Source organism: Haplochromis burtoni, unplaced genomic scaffold (genome assembly GCF_018398535.1).
Source record: "Haplochromis burtoni strain Fernald_Lab_line unplaced genomic scaffold, NCSU_Asbu1 Contig_89, whole genome shotgun sequence".
NCBI classification, from domain to species: Eukaryota; Metazoa; Chordata; class Actinopteri; order Cichliformes; family Cichlidae; genus Haplochromis; species Haplochromis burtoni.
The window spans coordinates 1,071,585-1,091,395 of NW_024582450.1; the positions used below are offsets into that span (position 1 = coordinate 1,071,585).

Sequence of the window (19,811 nt, forward strand, 5' to 3'; positions counted from 1 at the left end):
AGAGGTTTCTTCTCTTCCTTCTCTTTTTTGAGAGGTTTCTTCTCTTCCTTTTCTTCTTTAAGAGGTTTCTTCTCTTCCTTCTCTTTTCTGAGATGTTCTATCTCAGGTTTCTCTTCTTTAAGAGGTTTCTTCTCTTCCTTCTCCCTTTTGAGAGGTTTCTTATCTTCCTTTTCTTCTTCAAGAGGTTTCTTCTCTTCCTTCTCTTTTCTGAGATGTTCCTTCTCATGTTTCTCTTCCTTAAGAGGTTTCTTCTCTTCCTTTTCTTCCTTAAGAGGTTTCTTCTCTTCCTTCTCTTTTTTAAGATGTTCCTTCACAGGTTTCTCTTCCTTAAGAGGTCTCTTCTCTTCCTTCTCTTTTTTGAGAGTTTTCTTCTCTTCCTTTTCTTCTTTGAGAGGTTTCTCCTCCTTTTTGAGAGGTTTGTCCTCTTTCTTCTCTTTTTTGAGAGGTTTCTTCTCTTCTTTTTCTTCCTTAAGAGGTTTCTTCTCTTCCTTCTCTTTTCTGAGATGTTCCTTCTCAGGTTTCTCTTCCTTAAGAGGTTTCTTCTCTTCCTTCTCCCTTTTGATAGGTTTCTTCTCTTCCTTTTCTTCTTTAAGAGGTTTCTTCTCTTCCTTCTCTTTTCTGAGATGTTCCTTCTCAGGTTTCTCTTCCTTAAGAGGTTTCTCCTCTTTCTTCTCTTCTTTGACAGGTTTCTTAACTTTTTTCTCTTGTTTGGGAGATTTTTCCTCTTCTTTAAGACGTTTTCTCTCCTTCTCATCTTTGGGAGATTTCTTCAAGTCTTTATCTTGTTCAGGAAGTTTCTTAAGTTCTGTCTTTACTGTAGGTGGTTTCTTTTCATCTTTAGGAGGTTGGGTTACACCTGTCTCTATTTTTTCTAGTATTCTGATCTTTTTCTCTTCTTTGGGTGATTTCTTGAGTTCCTTTATTCGTCTTATTGGTTCCTTTTCCTCTTTAACTTCTCTGGTAGCTTTAATTACTTCTTTCTCTTTTTTAGGTGTTTTCTTGATTTCCTTTTCTTCTTTGGGAGGTTTTTTGACTTGTTCCTCTTCTGTTGCTGGTTTCATTACCCTCTTCCTTTCTTTGGAAATCTTCTTGAGATCTGTTTCCTTCTTAGGTGGTTTTGTTGCTTTGACCTCTGCGTGAATTGTTTTTTTCGCCTCGTCCTTTCCTTTGGGAGGTTCTTTCACTTCCCTCTCATCTTTAGGTTTGCCATCTTTTTTCTTTTCTTTGGGCAGTTCTTTTACATCTTTTCTGAGCAGCTTCTTTACTGGCTCTTCTTCTAAAAGCAACAATTTAGGTGTCAGTTTAATATATTCTGTAGGGAATAAAAGGATATCATGTGCCCTTTGTGTGGAGAAGTTACTGGTATACATTTGTTCTGGTTGTATATATTTTGTATTTATTTTTCATATTTTGTAAGTCTATTTATACTTCTGAACAGTATTTTGTAATTTCAAAATATAACGTTATTACCTTTGGGCTTCTTTTCTTTCAGTTTAAGAGGTCTTGCGTCAACTTCGGGCTTCTCCTTTAGTTTTACTTCTTTTGGTTTTATCTCTACTGTTTCAAACTCTTTGGCTTCCTTATCTTTTTTCTTCTCCATCACAGGTGCTGCAGCTTTGAGATCTGTAAGCAGCAATGCATCCTCACAAGATTACCCGTGGCAAATTGGCACAAATATTTACAATTTAATATTAGAAAAAATAAGCTGAGAAAAATCAAAAACATGCACAGTTTCAAAAAATGTACCTTTAATAATGCCATCTTTAACTTCTTCTATTGCATGTCTTTCCTTTGCTTCTTTCAGAACTAAAGTATATCAGAAATACAGAAATACAGCATACAGAAATATTCAAAAATATTCAACATACAATAATTAATTTCTGGACTTGTAATACAGTTAACATGACAAATAATCATGCTTGCAAAAGCACTAGAAGCATCACAGTGTTAAAAAAAACTATGATTACAAACACGCCACAATATCGTCGTCATACTGTTAAAAGTAATCAGCCTGGTGTTTTGGAAATGTACAACTTTATCACTGTGTGTCTGCCTGAAAATTGATTGGGCACACAAAATACTTCTATGGGATCTTAATGAAACCCACTCTAGGACATATGCTCATATACAGAAGATTACCTGTACATATTAGTGCTGTCAAAATTAACGAGTTAATTTTTTGAGATTAATGTGAAATGTTTAACGCGTTAAAAAAAATAACGCAGTTTCCCCCCTGTAATACAAGACCTTTTAACTCATCGGCAGCTCTGAAGGAGGGGGCAGCATTGTGCTATTCTGGCGTTTTGCCTGCCGGAAATAATTAAACGAAGAAGAAGTGTTACCATGCTATTATAAGCAAACACGCAACAATGGATAAGGACGGGCTTTTGGGGGGGAAGTTTTACTTTAAGAAGTTGCCTAACGGCTTGTTGGACAAAACGAAAGTAACGTGCACAATTTGCAAAGCTGAATTCAGGTACCACAGAAGCAATTCGTCTCTGTGCTATCACCTGAGAGCAAAACACCCAGAATCCACCTCTACGGGATCTTGCCAATCTACGCCTCAGGATTATGGTGCTCGTGGACGGATAACAAAACATGTGAGTGAAAAGCTAACCAATTCTTTGGTTGTTTGGATAGCTAAAAACTGCCGACCAGTTAGCATAGTAGAAGATGATGGACTGAGAGAAGTCATTCGCGTTGCATCAGGAGACGTGCGTTATAATCTTCCCTCGAGAGGAACCATCGTGTCGAGACTGCACACTTTGTATGAGGACCAGAGGGATCAGCGGTCCAGCAAGCTTGTGCAAGTAAGGAATGTCGCTCTCACAGGAGATCGCTGGACTTCGGTGAACAACGATAACTACTCTGGCGTCACGGCGCATTTTATTGATAACGACTGGACCCTACAATCGTTTGCACTAACAGTGAGTAAAACTGAAGAGCGACAGTGTGCTGAGGCGTGTGCTGACCATTTTCTGAGTGTTGCAAATGAATGGAAAATTAAGGACAAGTTAACCACGTTTGGCACCGACAGTGCTCGTAACATGGTTGCAGCCGCCAGACTACTTCCATTTGAGCACATGCCCTGCACGGCCCACATTCTGCAAAGAACGATCACAGTTTCTCTTAACGACAGTGAATTTGAAAGGGTTCTGGCCAAATGTCGCAAGGTTGTTGGACATTTTAAGCAGAGTCCAGCGAACACTCAGGAATTAAAGGAACAGCAAGTTGCACATGGACAAAAAACAGAACCACTTGTTCGGGACGTTCCAACAAGATGGAACTCCACCCTAGAGATGATCAAGCGCATCCAGAGAAACAAATCTGTGCTGACCACCATCCTGGCTCAGCAAAACAGCATGGTGACTATGTTGACCGACCAGGAGTTTGACATACTGCAAAAGCTGGAGGAACTACTTGAACCTTGCAGGTAAATCATTTTGTTTATCATGTGTGTGTGGGCGTCTACCTTTGTGTTCTGTGTTCTAGCTCCGTCTTCAGGTATGTTCTCCCCCTCCACCTCTGTGAGTTTGTCTCTGTGTGATTAATATAAAAATATAGGCTTGTTTACAACTTTTGTTCTTTCTATTGCAGATATGTGACCGAACTGCTGGGGGGGAAGCAGTATGTCTCCTGCTCCGTGGTGTTGCCAGCCTTGTGTTATTTGTTCAGGGTTATGGAGCTCTCAGATGATGACCCAGTCTACGTTTTGAGGTTTAAGAAGGTTTTTACCACAGACCTAGCTCAGCGGAGGGACAGCATCAATCTGACATGGCTGAAGATCGCTACTGCCCTTGATCCCAGGTTTAAAGACCTTAAGTGTGTTTCCAAAGATGAAAGAAGAGAGGTGTGGGCTTCATTACATGACCTTGTGATGGCAGAGACACATGCACATCAACCATCTGCTCAGACAACAGAGGAACCATCACCAAAAAAGAGAAAGATCGCCATCTGCTTGCTGGGTTCTTCAGATTCAGATTCAGAGGAAGAGGAAGACTCTATAGATCGCTGTCTGGATCGGTACAAAGCAGAGCCCAAAATAGACATAGAGGAGTGTCCACTACAGTGGTGGTTAAAGAGAGAAGGAGCACATGCCAGGCTGGCACCTATTGCATGCAAATACCTGTCAACCCCTGCAACCACAGTGCCTTGTGAGAGATTATTCTCACTCTCAGGTCACATCATTCAAAAGAGGAGTGCTTCTTTGTCTTCAGATGATGTCAACAAAATAGTCTGCCTCAATAACTGGCTGAGTGTAAAGGACTAAGCCAAATTGCTGCTTTGGAGAGAATAATGTTCACCACTCTGGGTTTTCAGCTGTCTTTTTGTGTTTTAAATATTGACTTTTGTGCACCCTTTTGAAATACAGCATTAAAGTGTTACATTTTGTTATTTATATTTCTATTGTTAGATTCTATAAGAAATTACTATTATTAAAGCTAAAGTCTCATTTTAATGGCATTTATTGTTATGGTATTGTGCTAGCACTTTAACCTTTAGGCCTGGGTTCAGTATTATTTCCTATCAGCAGATACTAGAAAGACTTCTTTAATGTGATTCACTGTTGATGACTTTGAAGATTATTTTTTTTAGTTGTATTTCACAGGAGAGAATCTGTGTTAGATTGACAATGACTATTAAAAATCTCTTTGAATTTAAGCATACATTCTTTGTGTTTATTCTGCATTTACTTCATTATGTTACTTATATTGGCTTAAATATCTGTTACAAGCTTAAATATAAAGTTGAACAAATGTAATTGCAGGCAGGGTATTTTTCAAATAATTGCAGACAAATTACAAATTTGTGCCAAATACTTTTTTTTTTTAAAATATATATGGTATGTAACATTGGGTATGTTTGTGGTGTATTTTTAAATATCTATTATTACCATATCTTCATTAGTAATACTACTAATAGTGATTTTCTAAGACAATTATAAAAAGAAAAATACGTGGCATAAAATACTCTTCCAATACTTGATGTTTCAAAAAGTTAGAAAAAACATTCACACATTTTTAGCCCAAAGAAGAAAAACGGTGACAAAAAATATTAAACATTAAAAATTAAAAAAAAAGTTAAATGAATCATTCAGTACATTACATGTTAGGTCTGAATAACTTTAGTCCTGTCATTACCAACTATTCAAAGAGCATGTAAATTAACACTGCCATTCCACATAAAACACAACATTACTTAATACATGCATTATGTATTTTCATAGCCTCATAATGAAAAACATGATGACAAATATGTGAGGGGAAGAGTTTAGTACCTTTTTCATATTTGTTGTGGCCTTCTGCTTTGTGAGACAATTTGAGTCCTCCAAATCTCTCAAGGGTAACATCGGCCTTCCTCTTTCTTTTAGGTTCAGTCTTTCTGCTTTCGCTGTTGTTGTTATTTTCATCATGATCATCAAGGATGTTGGAGTATTTATCCTCCTCGTAAACAGGAAAAAAAGTTTCTTTCTCTTCCTCCTCACCATCAGCAGATTCAGGTACAGCACTGTCATTACTGATTTTCTCAGATAACAGTATTTTAAGGTGCGTCATTGATGGCTCTTCAGTGTTGGTCTCTTCCTGTTCTATTACAATAGGTTCTTCTGGCCCCTTCTCCCCACTATCCTCATATTCTACTACGTCTTCATTTTTCTCCTCCTCTTCCTCGTCTCTGATTTTAGTCTCTTCTTGATCTTCAAAAATGTATTCAGTTTTAATTTCCTCTGCCTCCGTCTCAGCTTCTACCAAAATACTGGGAAGCTCACTATCTTCCTCTTCATATCCTGCCAAAATATCACGAGTCTTGGATTCCTCTTCCTCATGTTCTACCAAATCATTCTCAGTTTTGGCTTCTTCTTCCTCTTCCTCATATTCTACCAAATAATCTTCAGTTTTGGCTTCTTCCTCTTCCTCGTGCTCTATTAAATAATCTCCAGTTTTGGCTTCCTCTTCTTCCTCATGTTCTGCCAAATCATCTTCAGTTTTGGCTTCTTCTTCTTCCTCCTCATGTTCTACCAAATCATCTTCAGTTTTGGCGTCTTGTTCCTCCTCATGCTCTATTAAATAATCTCCAGTTTTGGCTTCCTCTTCTTCCTCATGTTCTACCAAATCATCTCCAGTTTTGGCTTCTTCTTCTTCCTCCTCATGTTCAACCAAATCATCCTCAGTTTTGGCTGCTTCTTCCTCCTCATGCTCTATTAAATAATCTCCAGTTTTGGCTTCTTGTTCTTCCTCCTCCTCATGTTCTACCAAATCATCCTCAGTTTTGGCCTCTTCTTCCTCCTCATGCTCTATTAAATAATCTCCAGTTTTGGCTTCTTCTTCCTCCTCCTCATGCTCTATTAAATAATCTCCAGTTTTGGCTTCTTCCTCTTCTTCCTCCTCATGTTCTACCAAATCATCCTCAGTTTTGGCCTCTTCTTCCTCCTCATGCTCTATTAAATAATCTCCAGTTTTGGCTTCTTCCTCCTCCTCCTCATGCTCTATTAAATAATCTCCAGTTCTGGCTTCTTCTTCTTCCTCCTCATGGTCTACCAAATAATCTTCAGTTTTGGCTTCTTCTTCTTCCTCATGTTCTACCAAATAATCTTCAGTTTTGGCTTCCTCTTCCTCCTCATGCTCTATTAAATAATCTCCAGTTTTGGCTTCTTCTTCTTCCTCCTCATGTTCTACCAAATCATCTCAGTTTTGTCTTCTTCTTCTTCCTCCTCATGCTCTACCAAATCATCTTCAGTTTTGGCTTCCTCTTCTTCCTCATGCTCTATTAAATAATCCTCAGTCTTGGCTTCCTCTTCTTCCTCCTCATGTTTTGCCAAATAATCTTCAGTTTTGGCTTCCTCTTCTTCCTCCTCATGGTCTACCAAATAATCTTCAGTTTTGGCCTCTTCTTCTACCTCCTCATATTCTACTGAAGCATCGTCAGTTCTGGCCTGGCCAAAAATGTCTTCAGTTTTTGTTTTCTCATGTTTATCCACAATAGTTTCTTCAGTTTTGCTCTCCTCATCATCTTCTACCAAAATGTCTTTGGTTTTGGTCTCCTGCACCTCTTCATCTTCTACCACCCCTTCTGCTAACTGTATCACTTCATCGTTTACAATTATCGCAAATTCATCTGTCTTTGTGTCTCTCTTTTCTTGGTCTTCACCTCTACCATCACCTCCTCCTTCTATCACCTCTTTATTCTCTTTTTCTTTTATTAATTGTTCTGCATTATCCTCTATTTGAACTTCATCATCATCACCCTCTCCAATTTCCTCTTCCTCCTCCTTGGTGTCATCATCAAGCTTTTCCTCCTCCTCCTTCAGTGATGGTCTCAGTTCTGGTTCTTCAGTGTGTCTTGCTAGTGATGTGATAGCAATAAATTTAGTGTCTGTTTTTAACTTAATTAATGTGACTTAAAAAAAAAAGAAAGAAACAAAAATCATGTGAATACCATCATCTTCCTCTGTCACATCTGCTTCAGTGGGTGCCATCTCGGAGTCTTCTTTTATCTCTGCAGCAGGAGCAGCTTCATCTTTGGCAGCACGCATGATCTCTGTAACTGTATTACGAACCTTATCATCCCTCTTATGTGATCTTCATTTCTTTATAGGGTGATTTTAATGGTGCAAAATCATAGCAACATTACAGCATGATATACACCACAGATTGCAGTTAGTGGATTTTTAAAATTGCTTCATAAATTGAAGCAGGAATTATTTTATATCTCGTTTCTTTTCTATTTAGCTTCTTTTAAAGTGTTTTTTAAATGCCTTGTAACTTCCTGAAGTAGCTGGTACAAACTGCAGCTGAGCTATATGTTTAGCCACTCATTACAGCAGAGTACTTGATCAAATTAGGCTACAGTGCCGTGATGATCTTAATGAAGGAGCTGGCTGGATCAAATAGTTTATATAAAACCACAGGACCAAAGGAACATGATGTATCAAAACTGGCTACAATGGTAAATACAGTGTAAAAGTATTGTGAATGCTATCTTTGCAACATGTGGTGTGTTTAATAGTTACATGCACAGGTAAAAAGTATACAAAAACACATGTAATCCAGTCCGGACGATCCAAGGATATACATATGACAACAGTGTAAATGGTCAAAAACAGGAGGCAACCAGTCAGTGGCACAAAAAATGCGAGAAAGAGCAACAAAGGAATGCAAGTCTGAAGGACACACATGGTCATGCACAATGTTACACAGAAAAACATGATGACTGAGTCAAGACATATCACTGCGAAGTTCTGTAAAATATTACAACAAATGGTCAGTGTGACAAAGAAAGGGAGGAATGAAGTAAACCAATCCATAACAATGTAGCAGCTTAATGACAATTAGAATAATAGAATGAAGAACAGATATGATGCATGTTTGTCCATGCTATAATGTAATGAGTACAAATCGAGTATTTTTCAAACACAGTGGCACGCAGTTTCATAGATCTTCAGGGTTACACTGAACAGTGAGGCATACCATGAGGCAGACTTGAAAACAGATTGAATAATGTCCCTTGAAAAACACAAGTCTGTACAAACATGCAAGAAACAAACAAAAATCAAAAAATCTATGCAGTCTAGTTGCTTGCAACACACATTGCGCATGTTTAAAAGCACATTTTAAATGTCTTTAATGAAGATATTTTCTTACCTTTTTCAAATGGAGGCAGAAATTTCCCTGTATTAACACATGGAAAAAGACACTTAGCTTCTTTTTTTAATGTAATATTTCCTTTTCTGTATTACTGCAATGGAAAACAGAAGAAATACTGTCATTACCTTTCCTTCTTACTAAATTGATATCAGATGGGGAAGGTACAGCTTCATCTAAAAGAAACAAAGACATTTTGTGAAAACCTGCCAATCATAAATGTTTATCAGAATATTTCTGAGTGGATTAAAGCAGAAACCTTTTTCTGTTACTACATTTACACCTGGGGTGGTGACAGGTTCCCCTGAAACATAGAAAATATTTAGCAGATGGATTTTTAATATTTCCTAATTAATAGTACTGAACATCTAATACTAATAGCCATACCCTGATCACCAACAATCATGCTTGACATGTAAGCTAAGAGCAAATCCTTCTTGTCTGTGAGCTCTGACACAGCATCTTCAACAACTTTCATTGGGTCAATGGACACTTCAGGCATGATTCCTGAAAATGAAAAACACCAGACAGTGAATAAAAGCTGCTTTGTCTTTATTTAGAAAATCAGCTTAGCTGCCGTAAGGATAAGATGTAACCAATTTTCTGATAATGACGTAGGCTAAAACAGACCTTGTTCACCAATCAGTGTTGAGGAGATGTAGCTCGCAAGCAGGTTTGTCTGCTCTTTGGTGATTTCTGCTGCTGACTTAAAAACTGACATGGGGCTAAATCCCAAGGTATGCTGGATATCTAACCAACAGAGAAAATAAAACAATCCCTCGTGAAGTCTGGGAAACCTGCAGTGTGTGCATTGTATCAGGTGATGTCTTGGCAGACTGTGTACCTTTTAGCGTGTCCAGTATGACATCCAAGACTGCGCAGAGCACGCCCTGGATGTAGCCAAATAGTCCACTCACAAAGTCATTAGTAACACTGAAGGCATTTCTGCCAATAACCACGGGGTCAATGAAGCTAATGTCAGTGGTTCCTGAGGACAACACACACTCAGGTCAAAGGTGCAGTAAAGTACTTCATTAAACATACGTGTACTTGACAGTTACACAGACATTAGAAAAATGTGTTTAAGGCCAACATTTTCCTTATAAAGGCATGCATTGTCAAAGTTAGATAAGTTATATAAGTTATATAAGTTTTTGTTTAGTGGACAACATCCATAACAAGCTAAAAAGAGTTACTGTTGATCTAAAAATACATTCCTAATAAAGTCTGTAAAATGCATAAGCAGTATATACAGAATATAAGATGTACTGTAAATATTAAGCCACAAACATCACAAATGAGACAATATGGAGGCACTGAATACCTTTGAATACATCCAGTATCATGTCTACGATGGCACAGAGCACGTCCTGGATGTAGCCAAATATTCCACTCACTGTGTCATTTGTGACGTGGAATATATTTCTTCCTATTACCACAGGGTCCATGAAGCTAATGTCGACGGTTCCTGAGAAACACAAACAGGAAATGAATACGAACCTAAAGTATGCAAAGCAAACTCTCTAAATTGTGTTAGATAGATATTCTTTTATGTCGTTTTTAAGAGGTTATGGGTTAAACGAGAGAGCGCAAATACCTTTCACTACATTCAGTGTAGTGTCCAGTATGGAACAGAGCACATCCTGGATGTAGCTCGCCACTCCACACATGAACTCATTAGTAGCATTAAAGACACCTCTGCCTATCATTACAGGGTCAATATAGCCAAGATCAGTTTTTCCTGAATGGAAAAGAAATAGAAAAATAAGTGCATTTGTAAGTACATTCTGCATTAATTAATAATGTTACAAACCAGCAAGGGAGTTAAAGTTTAGTTCAAGTATTTAAAAAAAAGACAGATTTATTCATTCATTAACTGAATGTGAAACAAGAGAAAAACAGTCTTGAGTAGAAAAAGGATTCAAGTATAAATTACATACCTTTTTTAATATCTTCTATGGTTTCCAGTGATGTATCCACAACAGCACACAGTATGTCCCTGAAGGAACCCAGTGCTCCACCTATGAAGTCATTCGTTGAATGGAAAGCTTGTCTACCAATGACCACAGGGTCAATGTAGCTGAGGTAGAAGTTCCCTGTGGTTTCAGAAGATTATTCTGTACTTAATAAGCAGTCTTTGTTTTTGTTTTTTTGCTTGTGTTGGTAGGAGTGAGCGGTCATACCTTCTTCATCTGACAAATATCGAACAAACCCATCTTTTGCTTCTGATATTTCCTCGGCTGCGTATCTGGCAGCTGACATGGGGTCACTTAAATCCGGTGCGCATTCTGCAAAAGTACAGCAAGTCATGCATTAGAGAGCTTACACAAATAAAAACTGTGCCAAGATAAATTCCCCACTACCTTGAAACTTATTGAGCAGACTGGATAACTCATCAGTGGCGTCGTTCACGGCCTGGACAGGGTCCGTTATGATCTGCTGGATGTCTAACGATGATAGCAAACATGTTGGTCAGATTCTGCATAACTAATGGCTTAAAAGACTTGGGGACATACACTTTTAGATTTTGTGGCTTACCGGGGACTGCTTTGTACTCAACAAAGTCAAACATCACCACACCTACAACCAGCCAGGACAGGAGAGCAGCAAGGGCAATCAGCAGCTCAACAGACATTTTCACCTTGTTGAGCAGCCCCAGACCTTTGGATCTGAGAGAGCTCGTCTGTGGCGCTGCTGCTCCGTCACTGGACCCAGTGGCTGCAGCGTGGGAGGCTGATTTGGCTACTATATGTGGAAGACATAAATAGACAAAAGTTAGTCTGACAAATTCTTTTTGCTTTTGTTCTTGTGCTTGTAATGTTTGATATTCTTGCACTGCTAAAGTAACCACAAGGGTTTCGGTTCTTTATAAATATCCACTGCAGATCATGTGCAAAACCTATATGGATCAGAACTGATAAAACAATTAAATGTCTGCTTGTACACATATTTATTGTTGTCTATAATGAGTGATTGGTAGCAAGAACTTGCACACTTGCATAGTTTGTCCACCAGAGGGAGCTGACATTACACTTTTAGCTGTGAAATCTCTGTATGTCTCCTTCTAACAACAGTGAAAGTGTTTCTCCGTGTTTTGTTCCTCTGTTACAAAGTGTGCAAACTATGTATGTTTTATCAGATCTGTCAATTGTTGTGTAAGTCTTTTTCGGTCATATTATCGCCCTCTTTCAGTAATTTCACTATCGTAACAATGATTTTGCCCTGGTGTCTAAATAAAAGCCCATTTTCTTAAACCTTTCAAGTCTTATCATCTACACAATGAAGACAAACCCTGACAGGAAGACATTTTGTGCACAGATAGTGCATTATTAGTTGTATATATATAATTTTTCATCTTTACCATGACCCTATACTGTCTCTTTATTTCCTTATTATTTATATTAATCGGAAATGTTAAACGTCATCAGAAAAGTCATGGTGTGATAGGGCACTCCAATTTTAGCAGTGACATTTTCCAAATGTACTGACACACTTTAGACTGGCTTAGCACAGTGAAAAATGCCCAAGGCAGCATTTAGTAACAGTGTTATCATCATTAAATGCTGTGCACAGAGTGTAAGATTATCTGTACTGATTTACTGTAATGTCAGGCGTCAGGGAGACCTTCACACAAGGTCCAAGTTGAATGAACTCTGAAAATGTTCGATGCATGACGACTTGCTTCCAAGCGTGTAGGACACGGGGAAAAAAACCTCTCAAACTCAAACTCAACTCTTCAATCAACAGCATTGTTTAGAGCTGTGCAATTTTTCCAAGTAACCAGCGTGTTATTACATTTTTTGTGAAAACACAACAAGTTCACTCGCTGTTAAAAAACCCCAAACCCAAAAACATTCGATCTTAAAACGTGCTTTTTAAAACTGGTGATAACTGAAGTAATAACATTAAGTAATTATGAGCATTGGCTTTGTTTACAGAGTAGCCAATATGCACTATACACTTCATAAGAAAAGACTATGTGCTGGAACGCATTATAAAGCTTTACAGGTTATTTATTGTTATCAGCTTTCTACAGTGCTTTTGATGCCTTTAAAATAACCGCTAACGATTCAAAGAGTAGCACAAAGGCATACAGAATAGGGAACACTTGTCTAAACTTGCTGACTGCAATAAGAAACTGTACATATATAAGTGAAAAGCAGGTCTACAGTGTCACAAGGAAATGCTCTTTATAGACACTGGTGGATCAGTAGCAGCAGTCTTCTGCATTAATATATCAGACGAAGACGATTTTTTTCCCTCCACTAACACCACTTTTGCACATTTAAGCATGATCTAAGAGTGTCTTACATTTACACAGTACTGTGAATGCAGGACTTGCAGGTGTTTTTTCACACTTTTATTTATTTATGTATATTCCTTTTGACGTGCTTGAGGTCTACCACCCTGGCTGAGGTCAGCTGCAGCTGCAGTCTGTCACAGGAGAGCAATGCGAATACTCTGGTGACTTGATAGCTTGTATTTATAGCAACCAACTTTCGACACATCATCGTCAGAGGACACAACTTATCAAAACACTGCCGTTTATTTGTTATGCAGAATTTATTACTGTGGGTTTTTGTGCTGTAGTAAAGGTTTTATTTGAACAGTTGTGCTTGAAGACCCAGGTGTAACAACCCTACCTTCAGCCATTGTGACGTGTAGACTATCTCAGGTAGGATACTTTAAATTGGAGACAAAGCCTCCTCATGAAGAATTAACTGGTGACGGCTCCAGTAAATCCAGTTTGAATCCACTTTCTCAGGAAAAAAAAAAAAGCGTCCCAGGTAGTAAATTATTCCATTGTCACTTGGACCGTCACAGCCTTGTCTTCTTACCCATAACATCCACAGGTGGAACTTGTCCAAGGGTTTAAAAAGTAGAAAATGGAAAATTAAGCATTAATTGAAAGCCTACATATGTTGGGGAATTTGGAGCTGCCTGTGAGGCAGCATTAAAAAAGGGGGTCTGGGGACAGTGGGGCAAAGTAAAGCGACACAGGGGAAGAATCAGCCAAGCTAAGCACAGGGCTGGGCAGGGTGAGGGGAAATGCACAATATCTCACCCAGTGTTTCTGGGGGCTCACATGGGTATAGGCCAGTGCAGAGAGCAGGAAGGCTGCAAGGTAACTCTATCCGCCCAGAAAATACAGGTTATTCTTAGCTGGAGCTCTGCTCACCAGCCGCTCTGGCAGACCTTTTTTGGACGTTCAAGGGTGTGCAAGATCAGCTGGCTGAATTGAGCACCCCTACTGGCTGCTGCAGCACTCTGTCCACTAAAAACAAATCACAGGCCCACGATTAATGGCAATTCAGATGAAAACTACCTTCAAATCCCCCCCCCCCCCCACCACCTCCAAGTTAGGTTAAAACAGCTTCTTTTGAGTAATTTCAGAACCAGTACTAGTCGATAAAAAAGGTCCATAAAAAGGTCCATAAGTGCATGTTTTTCTGCAAGAGGTCATTAATAGGAATCATGGATGGATAAATGTAGCCTGATCCTGGTTTGACAAAAGTTAACAGGAGCCAAAACTGTAACTGCTTATGGAAAGGGATTAGGGCCATCGAAAAAAAAAGAAGTCAGAATTGTTTTTTTTCCCCCTGGTGGCCCAAATCTTTTCCATAACTGCTTCTTCCAGTTGTTCAGGTTTTTATATTAATACCTGCAACGCGGGATCCACGGTTTGTGTCTCCAAGGCAACAGAGCTTAAAGTTCATTTCTTATTTAAAATCCCTATTTCCAGTATTGTTTTTTTTTCACATGAACATAATAAATTAATCATCGGTAGTTACTTAAATTCAGTGGTCTCTGCTAGCATTGACATTTTGTATACTGACAAAATGATTGATATGACTTTAAGTATGTTTTCCATCTGAGAAAAAACCACCACAATGAAAATTCCACTGACATTGGACATCTGAAAAACCTGAGTAGCAGCTAAAGTGATGGAGGGTGACTGATTTGCACCCCAAAGTTCTGGATAAAGTCTGTTCTGTTTTATTCAAATATATTTTAGATTGGTCGGTTTGGCCAGTCTTAATATAATTTCATTAAAGTTAGATAGTTTCACACAGTAAAAAGAGCAATCCAATCCAAACCACAACAACAACAAAAAGGCCACCCTCTTAATCCTGATGCTAAACTAAGAACATTGCTTTCATGATAAACAACCATGAAAATATTAAAAATAATAGCAACAAAAGCGCTGTGTACAACACTGTGATTAGCAAACACTGCTGTGGAGTGAATAATGAGAAGGAGGGGGAGGGGGGGATGCTGCAAAGAGAGAGAAGGTAATCTGGACATTTACAAGTATGTGGGTGGTTCCAAGAAAGTCTCCCACAGGCCAATACCTCCAAAAGGTGACACCTGTGCTAATAAGCCACACCATTGGTAGGAATGCCATTCAGAGTTATTATATAATATATTCTGCGTATGTTTACATAGTAAATGTACCAGAGAAATGTGTCTAAATACATGGAAAAAACTTTATTGAGTCATCTGAAAAACAGCACTTAACATAAAATAGAACTTGGAACATGAGCTTATATCTCAACTTAAACTGGATCAAACTGTGGATTTGTAAAATAAACTTACTGCAAAATGTAGCTTTTAAAGCAGAAACATTAAACCCAGACACATGCCCGAACACCAGTTTGTTTGTTTACAGTGTAGCTGCGTCGCTCATGGTAACAGGCCTGATGAATAAGCTGAGCTCCACAGGTACAGGAGGAGCCACGTATCTCTCCTCCCTCAGCAGTCGCAGTAACAAATCCTCAGTGTCCTGCGGCCAGCGGTACACGCGAGTATTCTGGAGCCAGCTTGGGACATGTTTCTGTCAAGAGTTTCCACAGTTTTTTAAAAAAAATATATATAATAAAGATAAGATAAATGCAAAGGGATAAATATGGGAAATGTTTTCTGACCTGGGATGCACAAAGGAAGAGAACCGGGATGAATCTAAAATTCAAGCTCCCCTGCTGGATGAACTCATTCTGCATCTGGCAAAATTAAATATACAATAAAATACTCTAAGTTTACCTGTCAGCATTATTGCATATTATTTATGTAAAGAAATATGACATTATTTTTTTGTGTTCATAAACATTAATAAACATTAAAGGAATGAAGAACTTAATCATAAAACTTACTGTTAAGAAAAAAATTAATAAATGTTTTTTACATACTGAACACTTCTAAATAACAATACTGTGGAAAAAGTCTGGAGTCAGCTCCATTTATTTATATTTTGCTACGACGACTGGAAATTGCTGCAGCAATTCATTGAAACGTGAAAACGTTTTTTTTTTAAAATGTATATAAGGATTATAAATCCTTGAGTAAGAGCAAATACTGCTCATGTGCTATAGATCTGTTTTTAAGCCTAGTCCTTATGTTTTGACATAGTGTTTGTAACAAAGTGTCTAAAGATACAATTTTAAATTGTTTCTTTGCTAAGCTCTCTGTCGTGTGTAGACATAACGCTGGTTCATCCTGTTAATAGCATTTTCTAATTCAGTGTAGAATTAACTCCTCTGCTAAAATACAGTATTTGAGTATTTCCTCCATTGCTGATTTATCCTCACTATTGAGTGGATATATCTGGTGTGTAGACCATGGCTGTCAACTGCAGGTCCTTCAATATCCTCCTTGTACTTTGGACTGATGGCGATAATAATAAGGGTTAATGGCTGTTAAAAAAAACAGACAGAAATTTGAGACATTGAATAAAAAGACAGTGTTCATACAAAAGTAACTTGAAATAAACACAGATACAGCAAAAACATGGAATATGAAATATTATTTTATCTATCATAGAGGGTAACACACTTGCTGATCTTGATGATGGCTACTTTATTAATCCCACGGGGAATCTGAGATTCTCCGGAGCTCACACAACCACATAACTACATAAACACTAACAGAAAGCAGACTGACTATCAAGCTAGAATCATAGTTTAAAAATAAGATAGAAAAACATATGTTACAAGACCTGTGCAAATAATAGTGTAGCCTAGTAAGGAGTAATAAAAAAGTAGACTTGTAGAGATACTTGCAGCAATTTATGGTAACAATATAACTTCGCACACAGTTCTCATAATTACTTACATCTTTAAGGTAACTGTCTGTCCACTTGTTGACGTCCATACATCTAATGGAGCTGTCATATAAGTCAATCTGTGAAATTTAGGTTAGTGCTGTGAGCAAAGTGTTTAATGATATTACAGAATGATAGTGTACACAGGGTGGAAGCTTACAGCCGGTCGAAAACCTTGCTTTGTGAGGAAATCCACAAAGGGGACCATCTCTGAGGACACGTCCGAAGAGTAAGTGATGAAAACGTTTCCTGAGAAGAGGCAAGATAATAAAACCCAAACAATCAGAATCTTAAAGCTTTATGTTCAGTGTCAGCTTAATATAAGCGTACTTGTATTTTCTGCTATACCGTTACATACTGGTTTGGCTGTTGATGCTTCATTTAGTGCAAGTGTTCAAAGCCAAACTGTGACTTAAAACGTTTCAAAAAAGAAGAAACAGCAGCAAATAAAAATGATCAGATAGGTGAAGTACCTTGATCCTGACTGCCTTTGGTATCAAATTACATTTTGAGAAAATAATTAAGCTACCACTGGGTTTGGGTCACCGATTTCTAAAAATAAACGAAAAAAAAAATGTATATAAAAAATGTGGTCAGCAAAAATATCTTCATCATTATTCTAAGTAACTCATTCCTATATTATAAATTTGAAAAATTAATCAAAAATATAGCCTAAAGCTAGCTTTCTTACAATATTTTGAGCTTGCTTTTTATTTTAAATGTGAATCTATAAAGACAATACAAATATATATTACTTCAGTTTACCTGCTATGTAGATAGTTTCTGCGCTAGCGACGAAATGTCTCTAAGATACTAATTAATCTGTTCCGTTAACACTTAAATGTGCATTCCTTGTTACAGAGACAATAAAGTGCCAAAAAAAGTGACTCACGGCACTCATCGGGCAAATGGATGCCCTTCCTTTTCCCGTGTGGATGTGAAGCGGACTCCTCTGCTCCTGCTGAGCCCACATTCAGCATGCTGACCCGTGAAACATCCTCCACAGTGGGAAGTGAGAAGTGAGGGACGTTAACTGAGACACTTCCCATGATGTTATTCTTAAAGTGGTCATGAAACTGGAGCCTGAAGCAGCAAGAAAGAAAAATATACGAAGACCAACATCTTTCACATAATCTTGCCAACCTTTATCAATATACCATACATGTAAAAAATGTTGTTTTCTGAATACATCGTCAGCTGTGTTTACCCATTTTGGGGTTGATTCCGAGGTGTCCAGTGCTGGAAAGGAGCAGAGAGGTGACGTGACTGAGGATGGTATCGGTTGAGATTACACAGCCATTCTCCTGCAGAGTATTAAGTTCATAATATGACGAAGGTCATTGTGTACAGTTTAAACATTTCTATGGGAGTGTCTGTTGAAAGTGTTTCAGTAAAAGCAGTTTTTTTCAAAATCAAGAGTAAATAAGCATCTTTTTTTTTTTTTTTACCTCAAACAGTAAATACTAATCACAACCCTTAAATTCACAACAGGTTTCGTCCTAATATTTAAAACTTCTTTTACATTTTTCTGTTTTTTCTATTTTTCAATTGCTTTACTTTACCTGCATTGTACTTAAAATTACTTACTGCATAAAGTTTGACACCTTTCCTGTAAAGTACTCAGAAGTTAGGCAAGGTTAAGTCATTCCATAATACAGCCACATGCCCCGAAGTACAGCATACTTGCTAGCCCCTTATTCTAGTGTACTTACCTTTAAGTATATGTTGGTAATTTCAAATTAAATACGTTAAAACTCCATTTCATTACAGGGGAACAGTGCTCTTAGTCGCAGGCCACATTATGAAGTGTTACCCTACAGGTGTGTCATAGCTATATGTATTACAAACATACAGAGTATTCACAGCCTCTTTCAAGGTTTCTTTTATCTAATTACACAAATAAAAGAATCACAACAGATCACAGAACTGCTTTCCTTACCGCGGCTATGCACGTCGTGGTGGGGAAGTAAAAAGGGAGTACAGTGTTGCCACTCGTTGTCATCTTTCAGCGGCAAAGGAGCCTCGAGTTCCTCTTCTAAATCACTCTGAGGTTGAGCGTCGCCTTCATCCTCCCCTCTGAAAATGAATGCTTTAACTAATCAAATGTGTGCTGGTATTTTACTCCCTAAAAGTGTAACATGGTTACCTCGCTGTGTTTCCATTTGCAGGCTCAGTTGTTCCACAACGCTTTGCTCCACATTCCCAGCAGCCGCACTCTCTCTTTGTGCCATTCGGCATCGCTCCTTGAGAAAAGCAGTCATCAGAAGACTGATGATGTAGATTCATCCTGGAAGATGTTTCTCTTCCATCTTCTGGTACTCTGGGTTGGATCATCTCCACATGCTGCATAAAATGAAGTTTCTGCTCGCAAAACTCTTGATTCATTTCTCTGCATCTGTTTGGGCTTCGGTAGAAATAAGCTGCATTCATGCAGCATCTCGGTCGATCCATTTCATTTTCTCTTACTCCAGCGTTCATAAGTTGAAAGCTGTTTTCTAGCTTTGGCTCCTTTCCAGATTTCTCCATTTTATCTCAGCTTGAGACACATCCTGTACCACATCAAATTAGATGATGTGTAAAACAAACATTTCCTTGTGTTAAAATCAAAAGATCGAGCTTAATTTACTTGCAGGTATTAAAAACAACAACACGAAAGTTCATGCTCATAAACATGTCTATGGTTAAGTACCAGAGAGAGGCATCACCCTGCTGTTAAAAGTCTGGTTTCAGGACTCCTGTGGATGCACAGACTTGCACTGGAACCTACTATATGCAAATATCTCACGCCTTTGCACGTCCAATCAGAGCCAAGAATGCAGTTTGTATGCCTGTGCCAGATTGGACAGGAAAGCCTGCATGAGTAAGGAATTTAGTTGTTTTTAAACTCTTTTTTTAAAATTGTGAAACTGTTTTTTATAAGCAGTCCATATTAGAACTTTAAAAAAAAAAGAAAAAAGAAAAAAAAGAAAAAAAGCGTGGGATAAAACAGGCTTAGGTTATGCATCTGATTGATATTTGACTTCAGGGCATACATGTATCCGATGATTTGCATATTCAGCCTTGTCATCTGCGTG

General features: G+C 38.1%; 3 protein-coding genes across 17 annotated transcripts in view; 1 reads left to right on the top strand and 2 right to left on the bottom strand.

The window, feature by feature from the left end:
• si:ch211-266g18.10 (neurofilament heavy polypeptide) overlaps positions 1-13,945 on the bottom strand; it is a 31,835-nt gene extending 17,890 nt beyond the window's left edge. For 4 of the 14 annotated variants that reach the window (XM_042222614.1, XM_042222611.1, XM_042222610.1 and 1 more), the window contains exons 1-15: positions 13,283-13,942; positions 11,178-11,384; positions 11,003-11,086; positions 10,823-10,927; positions 10,580-10,735; positions 10,237-10,380; positions 9,964-10,107; positions 9,484-9,627; positions 9,270-9,389; positions 9,027-9,146; positions 8,899-8,943; positions 8,768-8,815; positions 8,640-8,666; positions 1,747-1,806; positions 1,471-1,623 (exon numbers count right to left, since the gene is read on the bottom strand). In XM_042222614.1, coding sequence (XP_042078548.1) covers positions 1,471-1,623; positions 1,747-1,806; positions 8,640-8,666; positions 8,768-8,815; positions 8,899-8,943; positions 9,027-9,146; positions 9,270-9,389; positions 9,484-9,627; positions 9,964-10,107; positions 10,237-10,380; positions 10,580-10,735; positions 10,823-10,927; positions 11,003-11,086; positions 11,178-11,384; positions 13,283-13,292 — 1,567 coding nt within the window. In that variant the 5' untranslated portion in view covers positions 13,293-13,942. Of the gene's footprint in view, positions 1-1,470; positions 1,624-1,746; positions 1,807-8,639; positions 8,667-8,767; positions 8,816-8,898; positions 8,944-9,026; positions 9,147-9,269; positions 9,390-9,483; positions 9,628-9,963; positions 10,108-10,236; positions 10,381-10,579; positions 10,736-10,822; positions 10,928-11,002; positions 11,087-11,177; positions 11,385-13,282 lie in introns of all 14 variants that reach the window. The other 10 variants (XM_042222619.1, XM_042222618.1, XM_042222613.1 and 7 more) reach the window with 5 other exon arrangements.
• LOC102308004 (E3 SUMO-protein ligase ZBED1) lies at positions 2,292-4,806 on the top strand. Its single transcript, XM_005934297.2, has 2 exons — positions 2,292-3,433; positions 3,598-4,806. Exons 1-2 carry the CDS (start codon positions 2,370-2,372, stop codon positions 4,268-4,270), a joined length of 1,737 nt encoding a protein of 578 aa, XP_005934359.1. The 5' UTR covers positions 2,292-2,369; the 3' UTR covers positions 4,271-4,806.
• Positions 13,946-14,003: 58 nt separating the features above from the next.
• Positions 14,004-19,642, bottom strand: LOC102307454. Of its 2 annotated transcripts, XM_042222622.1 has the most exons (10): positions 19,427-19,642; positions 18,884-19,286; positions 18,677-18,813; positions 17,945-18,041; positions 17,630-17,820; positions 16,898-16,986; positions 16,749-16,817; positions 16,226-16,330; positions 15,566-15,640; positions 14,004-15,474 (listed from the first exon to the last, which is right to left on the bottom strand). In XM_042222622.1, the coding sequence occupies exons 2-10, from the start codon at positions 19,261-19,263 to the stop codon at positions 15,304-15,306; spliced, it is 1,314 nt and encodes a 437-aa protein (XP_042078556.1). In that variant the 5' UTR covers positions 19,264-19,286; positions 19,427-19,642; the 3' UTR covers positions 14,004-15,303. The 2 variants fall into 2 exon arrangements, with proteins under 2 accessions (XP_042078556.1, XP_014192959.2); XM_014337473.2 differs by having other exon boundaries at positions 18,884-19,642.
• Positions 19,643-19,811: the final 169 nt, after the last annotated feature.

Bases quoted from the DNA above. Each gene is read 5' to 3' on its own strand.
- LOC102308004 (XM_005934297.2), top strand. From the start codon at position 2,370: ATGGATAAGGACGGGCTTTTGGGGGGGAAGTTTTACTTTAAGAAGTTG. The intron at 3,434-3,597 runs GTAAATCATTTT...TTTCTATTGCAG, and splicing joins GAACTACTTGAACCTTGCAG to ATATGTGACCGAACTGCTGG.
- LOC102307454 (XM_042222622.1), bottom strand. From the start codon at position 19,263: ATGGAGAAATCTGGAAAGGAGCCAAAGCTAGAAAACAGCTTTCAACTT. The intron at 17,821-17,944 runs GTAAACACAGCT...TTGCTGCTTCAG, and splicing joins CGGAATCAACCCCAAAATGG to GCTCCAGTTTCATGACCACT. The intron at 16,818-16,897 runs GTAAGCTTCCAC...TAAATTTCACAG, and splicing joins AGCAAGGTTTTCGACCGGCT to ATTGACTTATATGACAGCTC.